This window comes from Micropterus salmoides, unplaced genomic scaffold, assembly GCF_014851395.1.
Source record: "Micropterus salmoides isolate LMB-PRFRI ecotype aquatic unplaced genomic scaffold, ASM1485139v1 Ms_hic_scaffold_2, whole genome shotgun sequence".
Lineage (NCBI taxonomy): Eukaryota > Metazoa > Chordata > Actinopteri > Centrarchiformes > Centrarchidae > Micropterus > Micropterus salmoides.
The window spans coordinates 31,151,922-31,174,044 of NW_024041150.1; the positions used below are offsets into that span (position 1 = coordinate 31,151,922).

Below are 22,123 nucleotides of genomic sequence, written 5' to 3' on the forward strand. Positions count from 1 at the left end.
ATGTCAAGGCAATGCATCCTAAAGGTTTTTATTTTCTGATATTTCAATCTGGAGGATGAAATATCACCTCCCACCTTGAACCACTGATAACTAACTACCTAATTCAGCCAGACGTTTTGCCAGGAGTTGTTTCTTTCAACACCTCAACTTTAGTCAGCACATTATGAGTCTTTTTATAAATCGTAAATAAAACCAATGATCTCCAAAAACAGTTTTTTCCTCTCACCTTCACTCCTGCAAACGACTGTTTGCTGTTTAAATTTGGAACAGACATTCATGTTTCTCACAGAATAAGTTGTAATAACTTTGGCCTTTCTTCTGAAGCTTGCAAAACAGGGTCGAAATCAGTAAGTAGGAATTTATGTTTTCATCTGTATAATTCTAAAATGCTTACATTAGCTTAACAACTTATCAACAATATATCACCAGTTACCTTGACATGCTGAGAAGGTCGAGATGGCACATCATTCAACGTCATAGAAAAAAGAAAATTGACAACAGAGAAAAGACTAATCAGCTTATGCATGGCCAGGCTGCAAGCAATGTTTGTAATAAACACTGTCACACTTGTTTCAGTTGCACAGTGAAGAACACGGGCACAGATTTATTCTTGTCAGCTACTGAAGTCATCAGATATACATAAAAATGTATTGTATGTTATGTCATTTATAATGTGATGAATAATGTACAACCTCTTCTGCCAACTGGGTGTTGCTCAAGGATATTAGATATGTAGATATATACACACACATACACATTATATATATTTCTTTTGTCGTGCTTGAGTTTATCCTGGGAGTGGGTCTGTTTAGGTCACCAAAAATGTTTATTTAACTTGGCCAGTTAGGATGGCATTTTGATAAGGGCCCTATCTTACAACAGGTGCACAGTGCAGCGTCAGTGTCATTGCTAGTCATAGTCAGTGCCAACGTTGTGTAAGTAGGATGTACTTGTGTGCCTAGGGAAGTGTTGGTATAAAAATGAGGTGCATTTTGAGTGTTCCCATTAGCAGCATTTCTTTCTTGAGGCAGCAGAAAGCAGTTGACCAACAAAACTTGGTCTAAAGTTTGTATTCACTGGAATGGCCAAGATAACAAGGGTTAATTGTCATTTTTGTTTGCTGTACACTGCTTTTTGGATAGGTGTGTGCCCTCTCAGAGTGAGGTATTTTTTATTCCTATGCTCATCTCCACCAGTGATTCCACCCTTTGGATGCCAGATTGCCTACAGACCACAGAAGACACATGTGAGTCGGGGCACTTCCTTGCTGCTGAAATGATTAAGGCCAACACAGGTCTATGACATGCTCTGGTTGGTAGCACAGAAGCTGACACTCCTGCTAATAGTAACTCTGAAATGTCAGCCACTGCTATGAGATCTGAAACTTACTGATGTGTCAATGAACTATTTGATTCCTTTTTAAAATATAAATTATTATTATTATTATTATTAGAATCAGAATCAGAATCAGAAGGAGCTTTATTGCAAAGTAGTATTTTACACATATGAGGAATTTGCTTTAGTGATAAGGTGCTACATGTAGACAAACATACAGCTGACATAAATAAATGTAGAAATATGTAAATATGGAATGAACAAATGCAAGTTGTATAAGACTAATAAAAGAAGAGAGAAAAGAATACTATTAAGATAAACTATTTGAAGAGAAAGAACAATGTGGCAGATATTTACATGTGCATTACTCTGGTTTGTGTTGTTCAGATGAATTGCAGAGAATATTGTGTACATAAATATATAAATTGACTATAAAAATATAGAACATATAGAATAGTATTATTATCAATATTATTATTATTATTATTATTATTATTGTTGTTGTTGTTAGTAGTAGTAGTAGTAGTAGTAGTATTAATATTTATATATTTTTATTTATTAGAATTCAAAAATATGTTTGGCTTTAAAAGCTGTGTTACTATGTTTTGTGAAAGGCATTGTTGGCACTGGAAGAAAAAAAGTACTGGTGCATGTTGAAATTTGTTTAGCAAATGTGGTAAATTCAAAACAGGTTTTAACATGTTGTATCATCACCCAGAGGGTATAAGTGTACATTCTGAGAAAACTGACCTACTGTGATGTTACGAGCAGACATCATCACATGTGTAACATTGAGTGCATGTTCAAATTCATGACCAAGTTATCTGGCAACCTGACTTACAAACCTGTTGAGCCTGTTCCCACCGTCATTAACTCTCAAAACACTGGATGCAGAGATTCAATACACTCTGAGATTGAAAATGATGTCATCAGCAGGTGATCACATCCAAAAAGGGCCAAGCTATACGAGTGGACTTTCCTTTGGACTGACAGAAAGTTTGTCTCAATATTCCATGTGTGTAAAATGCAAATCCATCAGTGTAGAACTGTGATTCACAAGTATGTACCTAAGTTTTTGTAAATTAATTTACTGTATTCACCGATATTATTTTATTTATTAATACATTTATTTATTTTATGAATTTACAAATCTTTTTTGTATTTGTGGGAGGAGATTGTGAATCTGTTCACACAAAAAATATTGAGACAAAATTATCTCCTTAGTGTTCTTAAATTGTATGGTCACAAACTGTCTGGCACTTTCATTTTACAACTATACAAATACCTGTGTACCTGTCTGCAGTTGTACCCACCTACCTTGGGTGTGGCATTTCACTGCAGTCACTCTAGTCAGGTTTCACATTATGTAGATGCGAATCAAATGATGTGAAATACAAGGGTGTCACTTGTGTAGAAAGACTGTTTAGAAAGTGGTGGGGACATAGGGACACTTAGCTTGCGAGACATTACAATATGCAATATTAGGTTCATGAGAATGACACGAAAAGATCCTTAAACAGTGTTTTCATTTTAAAACAAGACAGTGATGTCTCTCATTGAAGGTTTAGGATCCAATAAAAATGATTTATCTTTGTGTGGAAAAAAACACTAGATTCATACTGATTAAAGCCTCTGTTAAGGTTTTCGTTTACATAAGTGTTGTTTATCCACTCTTACGCCTCAGTGCTTTAGAAAATCTGTATATACACACATATATATATAATATATCTGTATATATTGGATGTGAAAACACAACGATCTTTCACAAGATGGAAACGATAGGGACAAGTCAGTTTATACCTAGTTCTTAGAAAATCAAGGCGTTGTCAGTGATAGGCCAATATACAGAAGAAAAAAAACACCAGTCAACATTTAAGGGACTGGCATTTGGACTGTCAGTTGCTAAGTCCCACCTCCCCCTCGGATCAAAGCGGGTGTCAAGGTTTAGAAGACGAAAGCAGAAATATCTTGTTGGCCACGAAAAGACAAACAAAACACCATAAGAGACAGTCGGTTTCTTTTTATTTCGTTTGTTTAACGCCAATGGGCAATGGTGTTTATAAACTGCAGCTCAGGAAAGATAAGCCAGTTTAACTGGAACTGTGGAAAGTGTGTTTTGTGTTGTGACAACGCAGCTGGTGTGTAGCCATTGTTAAGGATTTGATTTTGGTGGGTCTTAATAGTGACAGGTAGGAAATTATACAGCTATTAATTCTGAAATATGTTGTCTAGCTTTATATTGTATGGCTACAGTGATTCTCTCATATTTTATTTGCATACTGTAGGCCTAATCTCTGTTCATCCTACTCACACACCAGTAGTGAGCACAGACATCGTATGTAGCCTGCACCACCCCTGCTTCCAACTTATGTGTGTGTTTGCTAAATGAGTGAGTGACATGAGCGACACAGCTGTTGTATCAGAAGTTAATTTGAGCATGTACCGTGGCCACAGCTGACTCCACGCTGTGTTCGGGCGGAGTGTAATTCAGCCTAAACATCACTTACTGTGACAAACTGTTCTCAGGTCAGATCGACGTCAGATAAATAACGATACGTGATACAAATGTTGACTGGCAAGCCGATGTTGGTAACGATGGCAAAGATAGCGGAATATAAACGTGATCGATGGTACGAAGCTGTGTCACAGGTTAATCTGGGCGCTCTTCCCTCATACAGTGCGGTGTCACCAAAACCACATCACATATCAATGGCAGTTTGGGACATCAAGGCTTTACATCATAGGCTACATCATATAGCCTACAAAACCTTTATAGGCCTAAATTAGGGCTGCCCGAATACATTTTCTTCGGAAGTCGGCGTGGGAGTCTCTGTCTGCGTGTAATTCACAGAGTAGTCAACTAAAACAACAATAACCAAATCTTTGTTTTTAACTTTAATCCCTGCTCAGTCAGCACACATGCAGGCGTGTTTCACTCTTTTGTGTCTTTTGCATGGGTCATGTGGCACCTTTTCACCTCAGTTAATTTTAATTAAAGTTATAAATTCTTGGACTTTAACACAAACCTGTGTGTTGATCTGCTTTGTATGTAAAAAGCAAAATCTACAAACCCTCTGATTTAAAATATGGCTTTCTTTTATTTATAGATATAGTAGCTACAGGAAACTGAAAGTCCAAGATGGCCAGCAGACCAGCCCTGTCCACTGCTGGAAGTCGTGGAATTTACGTGGGAAGCGAATTCAGAGATTCCCTCTCACTCTTGGATTTTCTTTATGCAAATCATTTTGAAGGAGAGTCTTTCCATCCAAAATATCTTGAGCAGACGGAGGAAAACTTTTACCGAGGAGCCCCACCTGAATGGTTAAACTTTCACATAAGTGAACAGGCAGAGTCAGATGGCACTGGAACTCCTTTTATTAAACGAGATGGATATGATACACTTGTGCATCAAATTCGCCAAAGAGGAAAACAACGTGAAACAACAACTATTAAACTGTTCCACCAGCCAGGATGTGGGGGAACCACATTGGCCATGCAGGTGTTGTGGGACTTGCGGAAAACCTTCAGGTGTGCTGCTTTAACAGGCTCAACCTCAAACATTACAGATGTTGCAGAGGAGGTGGTCCACCTTTTCACAGCTGGCAGTCAAGGCCGCCTGAACACTGTGCTGCTGTTACTGAAGGATGAGCAGAATTTGGATGATCTGCAAGAAAAAATTATGATGAAGATTGCTGAACAGGAGATAGTCACCAATATGCCTGTAGTGATTTTCCTCAGCTGTATTAGAAAGGATGCAGTTCTACAGAGTGACCATGTTTTCCTACAGGAAGTGCTTTCTGAGTCAGAGAAGCAAAAGTTTAATGAGAAAAAGGAGGAGCTCAGCACAAAATACGGTGATAAATCAAAGAAGTTCCATGGCTTTAACATAATACAAACTAATTTCTCTCAGGCTTACATCAAGGAGGCCTGTGCTGTGTTCAAAACAATCAAGAGAGCAAACAAATCACAGAAGACCCAGCTTGCTGCCTTCCTGTCCCTGCTGAATGCCTATGTACCAGGCTCATATCTCCTGGAGTCTCAGTGCCTGGACTTATTCAAATGTGAAGACTCCATCCATGGAGACCTTTCATTGGAGGACAGAATGAAGCCCTTTAGTGATCTCATCATCACCTTCCAACGAGATACCAGATCTGAAAAAAGAGTCTGCATGGCTCACCCTATGATAGCAAAGTGTTGCACTGAGATGATGGCTGAGGCAGGTGTGACCAGAAGTGACACAACAAGAAACCTCCTGACCTGTTTGTGCAGCGATGAGGTTCCTCCATCTTTGCTTGGTTTTGTCAAAGACATGTTAACCAAAAGAAGACCAAACAAATGAAACATGAAGAGAACCCGATCATTAGCACAGATATTAAAGAGGACCCAGAAAGATTTTCTAGACTGATTCTTGACATTCAAAAGATGGAGGGCAATGACCAGAGTGCATCAGTTTTAAAGGTGGCAACAAAACAATTTGATCAAAATCCATTTTATCCTCAGGCACTTGCTCGTTTCTATTATATAGAACTAAAAGACTACAATAAGGCAGAAATGTGGGCAAAGCGAGCAAAGGAAAGAGATCCCCAGAATTCATTTGTTGCTGATACACTGGGACAAGTCTACAAGAACTGTTTGAAGAACAAAGACCGTCCTGTCAAACCGAGAGCAATTTTGCAACTGGCCACAAAAGCCATTGAAGCTTTCAAAGATGAAGAAGAACTTGCTGAAAATGAACATGGGACAGACATGAAAGAAGATGGCAACACTAAAGTCTCACATACTTTTAACACCAGAGGGCAGTTTGGTTACCTGCAGGTTTGCAACCTTGTGTTTGACCTACTTGTTCGTCAAAACCAAACCTGGAGAGGAGTTCTCACAAAGAAGGTGTCCATGGGCTCTGTCCTGGAATTACTTGGAGACAACAAACTCTACAGATTTAACGACCTCATTAACAGTCTCAGAGACGAGGTTGAGAGAAAATGTGCCTTTTTTGACAAATTTCTGACCTACTCAAAGCCTGACATGAAGAAAGACGATGCCCTGTACATTTCTAGAGACACCTCAGACTGCTACAGGAAGTATGTCGGAGAATCTCCACCAAAACATTTAAAACAAAAAGGTGCTGATCTCATCCAGAAGCTTAAACAAAACCAGGCAGACACCTCTGCTGGCGTACTCTCATGTCTTGACAGAGAATACACTGAATCAGAGATTAAAGAAGTCACTACATGGTGGGAAGAAATTGTTCTATACAAAGATTCGGTAACAGCTCTGGTCAACTACATCTTTTCTCATATCATGCTAATAAATGTGGGAGCAATATTTCCCTCTAATTGCAAGTTTTTAACTGCATTCAGACAGAAAATGCCACTGACCTCCAAAGACGCACCTGAACTCCACATGTTAGCCCTCCTCTTGTACTGGCCAACAGACATTGAAGAGAAATGTGTCTTTGACCTTAGTCAGTTAATTCAGTGTATGCGCTGTTCTTATGACCATGCATATAAGACACACTTTCGTTCAAGGTACCTCCGCCCTCTGTTTTTCATTGGAAAAGGTCAAGATCTGAACAGAATTGTTCACAGAAAGGTCCTCGAGGGATTGGTTCTTAAGCAGAATAAGGAAACAATGCAAGACTGGGGCAACAACTGGAACAATGAGAAGATTTTTAAAGATCCCGAGGTCCAAAAACGCCTTCTCAAAGTTGATGGGGAGGTACGAAACTACAGAGTCTATGCAACTGTTGGTGGCACAGCGATTAAGGTGGATGCAAACCTGCAAAACAGCCTCTGGAAATCACCCCAAGTTTCCTTTTATCTTGGATTTACCATCAGAGGTCCTGTAGCCTTTGACATCCAGACACAAACTGAAGAAAAGGGTGAGAAGGGTAACATACTATAACTTTATCTATAGTATGTTACCTAAATATCTAGTTCCTCTGTGTATATTTTAGTACATGTTATTAGTAGAGTGCATAACTTTCACAACTGTAACATAAATGTTGCACACTTGAAAACACCCTAGCTTTCCAGCATAAAATATATTGTAAATGCCACTATATTGTTCTTTATTGCATAATATTCCATATTTGCCATATACCATTGAGCAACAAATTCAGCCGGCAATGAAATAATCACTATGATGTGTTGATTGTCTTCAAAAACAAATTGACCCTTTCTGTTATCTTGTCATTGAGTGTCAGCGATTTGCCATCAAAGTTTTTGGTAGATGGTTCAGTAACAGAACGTCATTGGAAATGGAAAAATTTAAACACACACACACATATATAATATGTGCTCCAAAATTATTAAGTAATACAAACACCTTGTAGTCACCTAACATTTTATGTATTTTTAGCTTATTTATTTGTTTGCACCTGTTACCTACTAACATAGTGCAACATCATCATAGTAAAACATAACATGTTGTGCTTCAGCAGCTAAACTTGTTTAAATATTGCATTTTAAAAAGACTCTTCACCGAAAAAGGCCCGTGGATTATCAGGAGTTTACCTGTATATGAAATGTGCTTTACAAATAAAATAGTCTTGACTAATGATATCCCATTCCATTGTACTTTGTGGCAGTAAAGGCATTGGAGCTACGTGGCGGTAGTATCTCAAACTCTGAGCAAATAAAACCAGAACTGTCTGCCTGGACAGATATCACTGGAGGTAAGTACAGTAAGAATTAAATGTATTTTTTGGAAATTTCAGTAACAGAACGTCATGGGAAATGGAAAAATTGAAACACACACATTATATATACATATATATATATATATATATATATATATATATATTAGTATGACAGCTGATAAAAAAGAAATGCCAAAAAAAACAAACAGAAATGCCTTTTATGTTTGACCTCAAACATAAAAAGATATGTTTGAGGTCATTTAGGAAAACAGTGTCCGCATTGCATCGTTTGACCACCAGAGAAGTTTAGTCCCACTCGGTTCGTAACTTGATTACAATTCAAAATCAATCAATATATTGGAATTCCGGTATCACTCGGTCTTTCTGAAACTTTTTTCTTTTTATGTTATTATTTAAGCTCACAGGTGATCTCTACTCAGTAGTTTAACATTGAGACTAATGCGAATGTACAGGAAGACAAAAGGGATTCATAATAGTGCCAAAACTTAAAATAATCCAACTCTGCAATTCTACAAAGATGTTGTGCCTCTATTACATCATCATTTAGGTTTTCAGGCACATTTACAGCATAATTAAGTCTTAAGCAGCACTTTACAACCAAAAAAATCTGATGAACCCCCACAGTACTCTACCTGTCACAACATCATCTTGTCTGTCCACTTGTGACCAAAACAATTAGAGGAACATTTTAAGGAAAGAACAGGTGGCCTCTAATTAAAATGATATTCGTAACACAAGAAGCAATAATGTTTGTTTGTTTTAATCTACAAAGGTTATTGTTGTAGATTTGTACGGTCAACATAGTTCATACTAGAATGTAGGTGAAATATTTAGATTTTGTCCTTGTGAAACGTGTGTCCTCCACTTTAACCTGTCGTGTAAAATAGTAAATTGTACATAACAATTATGATATTTACCAGTTAAGAAAAAACATTTCATTCAGATGAAGGAGCATCTTAACTAAACTTAACATCCAGGAGAATACTGATTGTTAAACATTCTTACTATAAGAAAATATATAAGAAAGTTATAAGAACATGGGATCATATTACAAACAGTAAAACACAGAGTAATGTAAATTAGGCACAAGGAGAGGCAGTTAACAATGGCATGCAATACTTCTTTTGTCCGCTGGGGGGGACACTGGTTCCATGAGAGGACCTGGGAATCCTCTGACCTATCTACTTATAGTTATCTCAATCTTTGGGTCAGGAGCAAAAGATGGTTATTTAAAACATGACAATATTTGTGTACCATATCATTTATAAAGAAAGTATATAAAGGTGCTTGGAACAAAGCATTAGTTACAACTTAAATTAAATGCAGGAATAACGGTGAGCATTGAAGATTAAAGAGCACTGCAAAATTAACTTATTTATGGTTTCTTCTTTTCAACACAGTTTCTAACAAGAACACGGTAATAGAAATACTCAAATATAAGTGTCAGGCCACTAAGTAACTTACAGATCATTTAATTCAAACAAGGTAATAATAAGGTTTATGAGGAGACCACATTTATTTGTCTACAAAGGAATTTGAGGCTGTTCCTTTCCTGGCATCTGGCTTTCCTCACTAGTTTCACAACTGGGTGTGAATAGTGAGAGGGTTCTTTGATGTTTCGAGGTAACTAGCTTTTCTTATCAGTTTCAGCGTGAAAATGGGAGGGCAGCCTTTGTGTGTGTTGGATGTGTGATGCAGTCAGAGTTTGTTTAGTTTATGGTCACTGAGGTCCTCACAGCCTGGTTCAGGTTGAGGTTAGTCTCTGGACAAGGTAAATATTGTCATTTTAATAGTCATGCATAGTCTGTTATCTCAACTTCACCGGAGGTGGTAGGTGTTATGGTCAAAACTGCCCAAACAGCACTTGTGAGTGAAGCAAACCTTTCACCCCCTCCTTTGGGCTACTTCAGCTGTCTGTTGAGGCTCGATATCTCAACCCCCCGTCTTGTTAGGTTAGGTTGGGTTAGGTTAACTTTATTGTCCCCAAGGGGAAATTCCGCTTGGGCACTGTGCAGAGTTGCTTCACAAAAAACATCACAAAAGGAATCACACATCACAAAACACATCAACAAGAACCTGAGAAGTATTGACATGTTGTACTTCACAAGAAGAAAATATAAACACAGAAGAAAAAGGACATTGTTGACAACACAGTCCCATGGATTAATGTGCTAGTGTGGTTGTTGTGGCACATTGCTCCATTGCACTAAAGTTTGTGTAAAGTAAAAAGGTACTTTTAACCAGTTTTATCCCATCGACTTGTCTGAGCTTTTAAAAACAGTACCACAAATGAGTGTCCTCCAGCCCACTTGATGTAATACCTACAAAGTTTTTAGTGAAAGTAATGGATTTTGTTGGGCCCCATTTGATCTCTGTTTTCAACAGCTCCCTATCTACTGGTTGTGTCCCTGATTATTTTAAAATGGCTTGCGTGAACCCACTTTTAAAGAAACCTGGTTTAGATCCCTCCCTCCCACAAAATTTTAGACCAATTTCAAAACTGCCTTTTATTGTAAAGATTTTAGAAAGAATTGTGTCCAAACAGCTGCTTACTGTACTGGAAAATAACACATTATTTGAAAAGTTATAATCTGGTTTCAGGAAGTACCACAGCACTGTGACTGCCCTGCTTAAAGTCACCAATGACCTTTTAATACTGATGAAGGTGTGTTCTCAGTCCTGGTACTCCTGGCCCTTAGCGCTGCTTTTGACACCATTGATCACAACATCATGTTAGACAGACTGAGGCACTGGGTGGGGATCTCTGGTACTGCCCTAGAATGGCTTTCATCCTACCTGTCAAATAGGTTAATAAGTTTTGCGTGTCTGTAAACAACTATGTCTCCTCGTTCTGTCCAGTTAAATATGGTGTGCCTCAGGGGTCGGTCTTAGGACCCATTTTGTTTTCCTTGTATCTGCTTCTCCTTGGACATATTATCCATAAACATGGCATTTCTTTTCATATTTATGCTGATGACACACAAATATACTTGCCCGTCAGATCCACAGATCCTGGAATGCTGAGTTCAAACAACTGCCTTTGTGAAGTTAAAAAATGGATGTCAAATAATTTCCTCCAGCTGAACTCAGACAAAACAGAAATCCTGGTCATCGGGTCTCAGCAGATGGCAAATCAAATACTGCCATCTGCTGGTTCGCTAGTAAATCACATTTAGCCTGTGGCAAAGAACCTTGGTGTTTGGTTTGATGGTAATTTAAATTTCGAGCAGCACACCACAAAGCTTGTTCAATCAACTTAGAAATATAGCAAAAATTCGATCTATGTTAACTTTTAAGGACACCGAGACCATTTTACATGCCTTCATCTCATCACGCCTGGATTATTGCAACAGCCTTTTCACCTATTTAACCCAAAAATCTATTGATCTATATTTCTGCTCTGAGTCTTCTTCGAACAGTGTGGAGGTCGTTGGTGATGTCACTTACTGATGTTTTGGGGGTTTTCTTCACAGCTCTCACAATATTTCTGTCATCAACTACTGTTGTTTTCCTTTGCCGACCTGTTCGACGTCTGTTGCTCAGTACACCAGTAGTTTCTTTCTTTTTCAGGACGTGAGCAAATTGTTGTGCTTCTTACGCCCAACGTTTGTCCACTGGCTCTTGTCGATTTTCCTTCTTTTCTCAGCTTGACAATGGCTTGCTTTTCTCCCACAGACAGCTCTCTGGTGTTCATGTTGGTTTATCCTCTTTAACAGGAAATGCAGTCTTTATAGGTTTGAACCAAGGATGGAAACTTAGACTAGTCATGTTCTAAGTTTGGACAATCAACCTAAAAGGCAACACCTGGGCAACAAGAAAAATCTGTCAGTCATATGTTCCAATAGTTTTGCTCACTTGCAAAATGAGTGGGTTCAAACAAAGGGTGGTATGTCCTGATTTGTTTAACATATCTAGCTATGAATATCAGGAAATGAGAGATGAAATTGTGAACTCTGGTCTCATACTCACCTTTTGAACAAAAACAAAGGAATTTGCCTCACTGTTCCAACACTTTTGCAGGGACTTTTGAGTTTGGACCCTAGACATCCAAAACAGGCAACTAGGAGTGGGGCAATTCATCTACGTAATCAGCGTCATTGACTATGAAAATATGTCGATTTGCATAAAGTACATCACATTGAAGTGGTGACAGTGGTACCAGAGAATGTTCAAAAGTAATGATTTTACTGTTTACCAATGTGTCTTAACAAGGGCCTTTGGGAATCTTGAGGCTAGGATCATGTGGTGGTGTTGCGGTAAGTTATTCTGTTTGCTTTGCAACTGATCTAACCGTTATTATTATAAAACTATTTACAACAAAATGTTTGCTTTCTGTTACAGGACTCCAGTGATTGGACTAAACTTGAACCCAAAATCAAAAAAGTGGATGAGGTTCAGATTTATAGGTAAAGATTACATTTTACTATGTCACAGCACTAAAGAACCATAACAGCAAAGCAAAGCAAAACATGCATACCCCACAGCAGGAAAAAAAAGAAAGAAAAGTGGTATAAAGAAAACAATGGCATTTATGGTGAGTGTGGGCCCCGCTATTGACACCTAAGATAAACAAATCTAAATGGCTGTGCTAGCTGCATGCTCTGCACACCCACACCCTGTGTAGTACTGGAATACTTCACATTTGGTATGGTACAACCACACCGAACTAAGGTTTGGTGTGCAACACACTTTCAACCCCTAGATGTCACTGCAGTAATGCTTTACATAGACTACATAAAAAATGTGTAGCGTTCCCTTTAATTCAATATTTCAGTCCATCGTAGATTCAAATCCATTTGTTTTCCCTTTTGCTCCTTAGCCTACAGTCCGAGGCAGGTCAGTATGAATGCAGTGTGTCTGCCCTGCGCTGGGTTTGTAAGGACAAGGCCAGCTTCAAGTATCAGTTTTGTTCATGGGATGAACAAAGAGAGAAGCCTTCATGCATGGATTACATGCCAGCAGGACCCCTACTGGACATCAAAGTCACAGCTGGGAACTTTGAGGAGTTGCATCTGCCACACTGGATAGGTAGGTGAACATAAATGTATGATGAAAACAGTTTAATCCTTTGTATGTATTTCTCCTCACAAAATACTGTTTTTGTTTTGTTTTTTTCAGATCACAACACTACAACGTCAGACATGTTTGCAGTTCTACACGTGGATACCTGTGGTGATATTGTGGAACAAGTGTCTGATGTGACATCGTCCCACGTCAAGTTACGCCAGACAACTTTCTCTCCAAGGGGGGTCATGATGAAACTCGGCTTCCCAGTAAAGGTTTACTGTGACGTGTTAATATACAAGACAAAAAAGGAATTCCTCACACTGCATGTTTACCTGGTCCCACCTGATCAGTATATACAACAGGTTATTGTTTCATTTTTTTCACAATAGTTAATACAAACTATTGCAAGAAGTTACAACTACGCAGCTGGAAATGTTGGAGAATTGTAAAGACACACCAAAACCATTATGATTGTATTTCAAAAATATATATCAGTGTTGGCTACTAAGGGCTTCTACTTTTATTCACAGAAAGTGGAGAGGAAGGAGACATCTTATGGATCAATAATAATCCTAAAACCAAGCCCAGAGAAGTCTCTTCAGATGCTGGATAATTTCTTTCTCACAACAGATACGGACACAGCTACAATTCATCCTGAAGTGAGGTTTTAACCGTTTTAATAATTGGGATCATTTTAACAAATATCAAAGATCTGAATAAATTATTTAAAATTAGTGTGTTTGACCAAGCTGCGATTGGCTCCAGCCCCCCACAACCCTATACACAGGATATTTTTTTCCCACTTTAAAAACATAAAAGCATGTACTGTTACAACTGAAACCGAAACAAGAACAGGAATAAAATCAAATGCCCTTAAAACAATATTTCATCTACAGACATTAAAGCTCACATGTGAGAGGAGAAACCCAATTTTCTCTGAGGTGTGTATCCGAAATGCAGACAGTGATTTTGACCTGAAACTTGAAAGTGAACAAAGGAGAAATAGTAAAGAGGACACTGTCTGGGCCTGCACTGTTCGAAGAGGTGAGTGGTTTCTTTTTGAGGAATTAAAAAAGAAATTGTGCACCCACTATATTATGTACACCCTTTCTTCTGTTTAGCTAAATGTGTACAGTTCAGCAAAGCAGATGACTCGAGCTTTAATGTAAAAGATAGACATAAGCTATATCCAGTAACTAATTGTGATCCGTATTTTATTGCAGGAGACTACAAAACTCAAAGCACTGATCATGAAGATGGTAAGAAAACACGTTTAATATGCAAGAATAAGAGTCAGAAATTATAAGATGACCTCACATAGTGATTTTAAACCCCATTGCTACCCTCTGCTTAGAATTTCCACTTATGACCATTTGAACATCTGGTATTCACTGTGTGTTTGCTTTGTTTTTATCTTCCATGTCATCCTCAGGTCAGCATTTTGTGGATCGCCATCGGACAGCTCTCATTAACAGAGTGAGCGACATCGGAGCCGTCCTGGATAAGCTCATTGAAAGGGGGCTGATCTCAAATGAGAACTATGATGCTGTAAGAGCTAAAGAAACCACACAAGACCAGATGAGGGACATTCTTAAGTTTCTGACTACAGCAAAAGCCAAAGACGCTCTCTATAAAATCCTTAAAGGGATGAGAAGTTTGAGGGCTCTCATCCTTGAGCTTGAGGAATCTGAATCTGGTTGTAGCTTCGGACAGTAAGTGGACATTTGTCGCTTAGATGACAAAAAACAAACTGAATGTGAAATTTAATGATGGCACAGGAGAGGACAACAAGAAGCTTAGTGTATATTCTGACATAAAATATATTGTGATTTAACTATAAAGAAAGAGGTTTCATTTAATATTTATATACTTATAAACACTGAGTAAGTGGACTGGAGAGTTAGACAAAATGTTATCCTGCAAATGATTTGCATCCTCTGGTCAAACTGGTCAAACAGCAAAGTGAAAAGGAATGCTTTTCATTTATATTGCACAACACACACGTCAGAGTAAAAGAGTGACTTCATTAGGGAAACCACTGTAAGCTCTGAACATTTTTTATGGGTTTATGAAACACGAAAATATGAAACCTCTTAAGACTAAAGAAATGTGCATTCTCAGTGGGAAATAAATACACTTTTTAATACATGTCTTTTGATATGTCATTGTTTTCTTCTAAATGTTTTACATTAAGCACGATGGGTCAAGCAAAACCAATGTAAAGGACACACTTGTGTTTTTAAAATGTTTAAATTGTATGGGACAGTTACAAAGATTTTGAGTGTAGATTTAGTTTGTAAGGAAAACCACATGTCTTGATGTTGACTTGTAGTTTTGCTGTAATGTGCTTGACTTCAGGATTTGAAAATGTAAGACATGTATGATGAATTGTTTTAAGTTTTATTTTGTTGTTTTGTTGTATTTGTACAATCAAAAACTCAGGGTCCCTTCAACTAAATGTTAAGACCAGAATAATGTGACATGGATTCATCAAAGCAAGTTGAGTTTTAATTAAAATAAAAACAGGTGGAATTATTTTTATATTGACATTGATATTTTTCTTTTACTTTTATTTTACTTTGGGAGAAAACCTCCTCTGGGCTAGATGTTAGGTCCCCTACCACTCTGTTCACTTATGTCATAAAGTAGCACAAACAAATGAGAAGCTTAAATATGATGTAGGTTTTAATGTAATATCAAAAGTATAATACATAAATTAAAAAAAAACAATCTGTAAATCTGAGATGGTTCCAGGGAGCAACTGATCAGGCTCACTTTTATACACCTCTTTTGCTCCTCCTTTTATGGGCTTTATTGCAAGGTTCTCCTTTCCTAAACTTTCTCTATTTTCTTTTGACACCATTGTTTCCCTGTCCAGCTCTACCTGTAATTAATTCATTGCAGCAGTTGACATCATGTGTACACCATAATTACATGAATACCTTAATTCTCATAGGAATTCCTCTAACTGTATACATTATTATAATAAAGGTTTTAATACAAGAATATGTATATGTATGTGTGTATATTCAGAAATTGGGCTTATTCATGTGCTAAGAGAGCAAAGCTCATCTTGCCCTAGGTGTATCAGAGAGTATACACGTCTAGGAATGTTATTGTATGGGGGAGGCCGAGAGCCCATTCAATGAGCACACCTTTATGGGAAGTAGCATATAGACAGACAAGAATAAGACTGTCTATTTAGGCCTACTATTTTTAAGTTCTCATCAGCCAAACTGATCAGCAATTTACGATTGTGAACATCTATAAATGCAACATTTCCTGAGATTTGTATTCTCCTAGAGATGTCTTGTAATTTTTTTTTTTAAACATTTTATCAAGTTTTATTCCTGCAACAATAATATACTCCAGTTAAATATAAGTGTTGTAGGAGGTCTCCTGTGTGTTGTGTTTTTCGTCTCATATTCATAGTATCAACTGCACTGATGTAGGTAATGGGCGGTCAGGCGGATGTGATGTGTAATTTATTTATTTTGAGTTTCACAGACAGAGGGGGAGAGCCTGGGAGTGAACACTTTCTGTTGACCGTTCTCACACATCTTCCCTTACACGGTAATTTTTTGGTTTAGTCTGATTAAGTGGAAGAATTAATTATTGAACTTGGATCTTTGAGAGGAACTGAGTTTTAGCGTATGGCCGTATTTTTCTTCTGTAAGTGTTTAGTCCCTTACGGCGGCTAAGAGTGCCACTAAAAGTGTGTTATTATATTGCATAGCAAGGTAAAATTACATACTAATTTAAGATGATGTCTGTACTGAGAATAAGCAAGACCCATGTGCGATGTAGTGTGGTAAAGTATTATGCACTTCTAGCAGAGTATGGTAGGCTACTCGCTCAATCCAAGTTACATTGTGCAAGAATAGGCAATTTGGAGGGTCAGAGTGGGAATGAAAGACGCACCATTCTCTCTATTACAAGTCACTGTACAATCAAAATGATTTTAAAGCTGTTATTTTAAGATATTAGTTGTTTGATATTGCTTTAAATAGTATGTAAGTATGAGGGTTTGGTGAAAAGTTTGATGAGTTTGGAAGCAGCAGCAGCAAAAAAATCAGAGAAAAAGAAAGAAAATAAACTTCAAAGTAGAATGATGATGAGAGAAGTCCACTTTGCTGGAATAAAATTTACTAGGATTGACTGTCCAGATAATAGCACCTCATGCAAGATCATGGAAAAGATGATGAAAGAAAGAATAGGCTATAGGCTGCTAGTGTTAGGATTTGGCTGTGTCTTCATATTTTTCCTGTTTAGTCTGTTTTCATAGGTTTGGTTTTGTGTTCTGTGTTCTGCAAGCTTTATTTGATCTTGTAAATGTTGTAGTTTAATCTAGTCTTTTGTTCATTCGCATGTTTAAGTTTCTTAGTATCTGTCTTGTCTCTTATCTTAGCTCTTAGTCCTGTTTTTTAGTTGTGCTTTAATTCATGTTTAGTTCCTGGTCTGTGTACTTCTATGTTTTATTATTTTGGTCTGTGTCTTAGTCCTTAGTCTTATGTCTCCTGTTTGGTCTGGTCTCTGTCCATGCCCTGATTTTGCAATCTTTCCATGTTTTGTGTTTTACTTAGATAGATCTGTCTTCGTGTGTTCCCGAGTACTTTACTTCCTGTTTTATTTTGTATTTTTTTGTGCCTTGTGTTCTTGTGGAGCTTTGTTCCTGTTGTTGATTACCTGATGTATTTCAGCTGTGCTTGGACAGTTGCCACTGAGCTCCCAGTATAAGCCTACTTTACGTGGTTAATAAATCTTTGTTGGACTGCAATACCCTCGCCTCTGTCTGCATTTGGGTCCACTCTGTTTCCTGCCGCTGCACTCAACAACCCCTGACAGTTAGATGGGAAAAAATATTTTTTTCTCCCCAGTGGTGAATGTGGAAGGAAGGCATTTTGATCAAACTTGTCCATCATGCCTAATTCTTCTCTGTTCAAAATATGCACATGAACGGACTGAAATTTTAGAGGGTTTAGACACATGGACCCAAAAACAACTTTTCACAAAGCATCTCTTCTTCATGACAGTTGGCGATAATGCTCAGCCCTGTCGCAAGAAGAAGAAGGACTCTGAGACCGAGTAGGGGATGAGGATTTGACACAAAGCTGGTGGGATTTGTGGAAATGCAGATGGGGAAAAATCCTGCTGAGGAATCACACCACGCTATGGGGAACAGCTCTACAGTTTGAAGATAAAGTTAAGGTCGGTTTTAATTATTTAGTAAATTTAATTTAAAATTATTGTAACCATTTACCTATAGGCCTATAAGTCCATCTTATTGCCGGTAGCGGCTAACTTCCCTCATACAGTGCGGTGGGTCACCAAACTACATCACATATCAATGGCAGTTTGGGACAGCAAGGCTTTACATCATAGGCTACATCATATAGCCTACAAACCTCTATAGGCCTAAATTAAGGCTGCCTCGCGCAATACATTTTCTTCGGGTCGGCGTGGGTCACTGTCTGCGTGTGAGAGAGAAAACGTTCCGTTTCTACAGAGTCAACTAATACAACAATAACCAAACTTTGTTTTTAACTTTATTACTGCTAGTTTAGTAGACCCAAGTGAACAATCGCCTGTAGATTAACTTTTCTAATTTTGTAAAACTCCCTGCTGAGTCAGCACACATGCAGGCGTGTTCAGTCTTTTGTGTCTTTTGCATGGGCTGTGGCACCCTAAGGAAGCGCATTGCATTCACCAAAGAAAAACAAAATTGGAAGCCTTATCTCATAAGAGATCAGGATCTCGTAATTATGAGAAAAGATGTCATAATTACGAGAAAAGATGTCATAATAACGAGATAAGATGTCGTAATTATGAGATCCGGATCTCGTAATTATGAGAAAAGATCTCGTAATTAGAGATGACTGGAAAGGTGACATTTATTACTGAGTTCAGAAAAGTTGGAAATAGATTCACAGATTTGAGCTTCCGGGATCAATAACTCGTAAGCAAAACGTGCTTAAAACACTAACGACGCCTCTTTATTATCGTAGTTAAGTAGACAACGAGCTACAAGTACATTTTCACATAAATGAGTCTTCCTAGGAGCAGACCAAATGACATTGGTCTCTACGTGCAGCCGGCTGTGAGACGAGTGCGCAGGGACCGTCTACAAAGTGCAACACCGAAACACATTCTGCATATATTCAATAACTTCACACTTACAATATAGTGCCCCCAAAATCACCTTACACATTAATGATATACTGCTGGTTATACTACACACTTTGTTTAGGGTAAGACTTTGCATACCTCATATTAGTAGGTCTATTTTCAATATTCAATAACTTCACTTTCAAGAGTTTTAGTGTCTCAAAATCACCCCACAAATCATTGATATCCTTTGTGATACTACAACACTAGTTTGTAGAAATTGTTTTGCATAATTGGGGAATTTTAATATTCAATAACTTTACTGGTACCTGGTATCTTTGCTTGGTTTTGTCAAAGACATGTTAACCAAAGAAACCAAAAGAAATGAAAATGAAGAGGACCCAACCAAAGTACAGAGAGTGAAGAGTGCAAAGAAAGTTTTCTAAACTAATTCTTGACATTCAAAAGATGGAGGACAAGGCTCAGTGTGCATCAGTTTTAAAGGTGGCAACAAAACAATTTGATCAAAATCCATTTTATCCTCAGGCACTTGCTTGTTTCTATTATATATAATAAAAGACTACAAAAAGGCAGAAATGTGGGCAAAGAGAGCAAAGGAAAGAGATCCCCAAAATTCATTTGTTGCTGATACACTGGGTCAAGTCTAGAAGAACTGTTTGAAGAACAAAGAGCATCCTGTCAAACCAGGAGAAATTCTGCAACTGGCCACAAAAGCCACTGAAGCTTTCAAAGATGAAGAAGAACTTGCTGAAAATGAACACGGTAAAGACATGAAAGAAGATGGCAACACTAAAGTCTCACATACTTTTAACACAGAGGGCAGTTTGGTTACCTGCAGGTTTGCAACCTTGTGTTTGACCTACTTGTTCGTCAAAACCAAACCTGGAGAGGAGTTCTCACAAAGAAGGTGTCCATGGGCTCTGTCCTGGGATTACTTGGAGACAAAAACTCTACAGATTTAACGACCTCATTAACAGTCTCAGAGACGAGGTTGAGAGAAAATGTGCCTTTTTTGACAAATTTCTGACCTACTCAAAGCCTGACATGAAGAAAGACGATGCCCTGTACATTTCTAGAGACACCTCAGACTGCTACAGGAAGTATGTCGGAGAATCTCCACCAAAACATTTAAAACAAAAGGTGCTGATCTCATCCAGAAGCTTAAACAAAACCAGGCAGACACCTCTGGCGTACTCTCATGTCTTGACAGAGAATACACTGAATCAGAGATTAAAGAAGTCACTACATGGTGGGAAGAAATTGTTCTATACAAAGATTCGGTAACAGCTCTGGTCAACTACATCTTTTCTCATATCATGCTAATAAATGTGGGAGCAATATTTCCCTCTAATTGCAAGTTTTTAACTGCATTCAGACAGAAAATGCCACTGACCTCCAAAGATGCACCTGAACTCCACATTTAGCCCTCCTCTTGTACTGGCCAACAGACATTGAAGAGAAATGTGTCTTTGACCTTAGTCAGTTAATTCAGTGTATGCGCTGTTCTTATGACCATGCATATAAGAAATACTTTAGATCAAGGTACCTCCGCCCTCTGTTTCCATTGGAAAGGTCAAGATCTGAACAGAATTGTTCACAGAAAGGTCCTCGAGGGATTGGTTCTTAAGCAGAATAAGGAAACAATGCAAGACAACTGGAACAATGAGAAGATTTTTAAAGATCCCAGGTCCAAAACGCCTTCTCAAAGTTGATGGGGAGGTACGAAACTACAGAGTCTATGCAACTGTTGGTGGCAGCACGCGATTAAGGTGGATGCAAACCTGCAAACAGCCTCTGGAAACCACGCCAAGTTTCCTTTTATCTTGGATTTACCATCAGAGGTCCTGTAGCCTTTGACATCCACACAAACTGAAGAAAAGGGTGAGAAGGGTAACATACTATAACTTTATCATAGTATGTTACCTAAATATCTAGTTCCTCTGTGTATATTTAGTACATGTTATTAGTAGAGTGCATAACTTTCACAACTGTAACATAAATGTTGCACACTTGAAAACACCCTAGCTTTCCAGCATAAAATATATTGTAAATGCCACTATATTGTTCTTTATTGCATAATATTCCATATTTGCCATATACCATTGAGCAACAAAATCAGCCGGCAATGAAATAATCACTATGATGTTTTGATTGTCTTCAAAAACAAATTGACCCTTTCTGTTATCTTGTCATTGAGTGTCAGCGATTTGCCATCAAAGTTTTTGGTAGATGTTTCAGTAACAGAACGTCATGGGAAATGGAAAATTCAAACACACACATTATATATATATATAAAGTAAGACAGCTGATAAAAAAAGAAATGCCAAAAAACCAAACAGAAATGCCTTTTATGTTTGACCTCAAACATAAAAGATATGTTTGAGGTCATTTAGGAAAACAGTGTCCGCATTGCATCGTTTGACCACCAAGAAGTTTAGTCCCACTCGGTTTGTAACTTGATTACAATTCAAATCAATCATATATTGGAATTCCGGTATCACTTGGTCTTTGAAACTTTTTTCTTTTTATGGTATTATTTAAGCTCACAGGTGATCTCTACTCAGTAGTTTAACATTGAGACTAATGCGAATGTACAGAAGACAAAAGGATTCATAATAGTGCCAAAACTTAAATAATCCAACTCTCAAAGATGTTGTGCCTCTATTACAGGTTATTCATTAGGTTTTCAGGCACATTTACAGCATAATTAAGTCTTAAGCAGCACTTTACAAACAAAAAAATCTGATGAACCCCCACAGTACCTACCTGTCACAACGCCAAAACAATTTCATGAGGCAGATTAGGATGTGGTGACATTGTGTCTTCATCATCTTGTCTGTCCACTTGTGACCAAAACAATTAGAGGAACATTTTAAGGAAAGAACAGTACAGGTGGCCTGTAATTAAAATGATATTCGTAACACAAGAAGCAATAATGTTTGTTTGTTTTAATCTACAAAGGTTATTGTTGTAGATTTGTACGGTCAACATAGTTTA

At 37.9% G+C, this 22,123-nt stretch overlaps 1 protein-coding gene and 1 pseudogene across 1 annotated transcript; both read left to right on the forward strand.

Annotated features, from left to right (window-relative positions):
* The first annotated feature begins 4,448 nt into the window (after positions 1-4,448).
* On the forward strand, positions 4,449-12,403 carry LOC119911925 (annotated as a pseudogene).
* A 417-nt stretch (positions 12,404-12,820) lies between these two features.
* On the forward strand, positions 12,821-14,983 carry LOC119911763 (NACHT, LRR and PYD domains-containing protein 1b allele 2-like). Its single transcript, XM_038730672.1, has 6 exons — positions 12,821-13,021; positions 13,112-13,362; positions 13,531-13,659; positions 13,897-14,044; positions 14,224-14,259; positions 14,433-14,983. The coding sequence occupies exons 1-6, from the start codon at positions 12,937-12,939 to the stop codon at positions 14,714-14,716; spliced, it is 933 nt and encodes a 310-aa protein (XP_038586600.1). The 5' UTR covers positions 12,821-12,936; the 3' UTR covers positions 14,717-14,983.
* Positions 14,984-22,123: the final 7,140 nt, after the last annotated feature.

What these genes read in the sequence shown, in the direction of transcription:
- LOC119911763 (XM_038730672.1), top strand. Translation starts at nt 12,937, where the DNA reads ATGGATTACATGCCAGCAGGACCCCTACTGGACATCAAAGTCACAGCT. An exon ending in CTGATCAGTATATACAACAG is followed by an intron (nt 13,363 to 13,530) that starts GTTATTGTTTCA and finishes TTTTATTCACAG; the next exon opens with AAAGTGGAGAGGAAGGAGAC. An exon ending in GGCCTGCACTGTTCGAAGAG is followed by an intron (nt 14,045 to 14,223) that starts GTGAGTGGTTTC and finishes ATTTTATTGCAG; the next exon opens with GAGACTACAAAACTCAAAGC.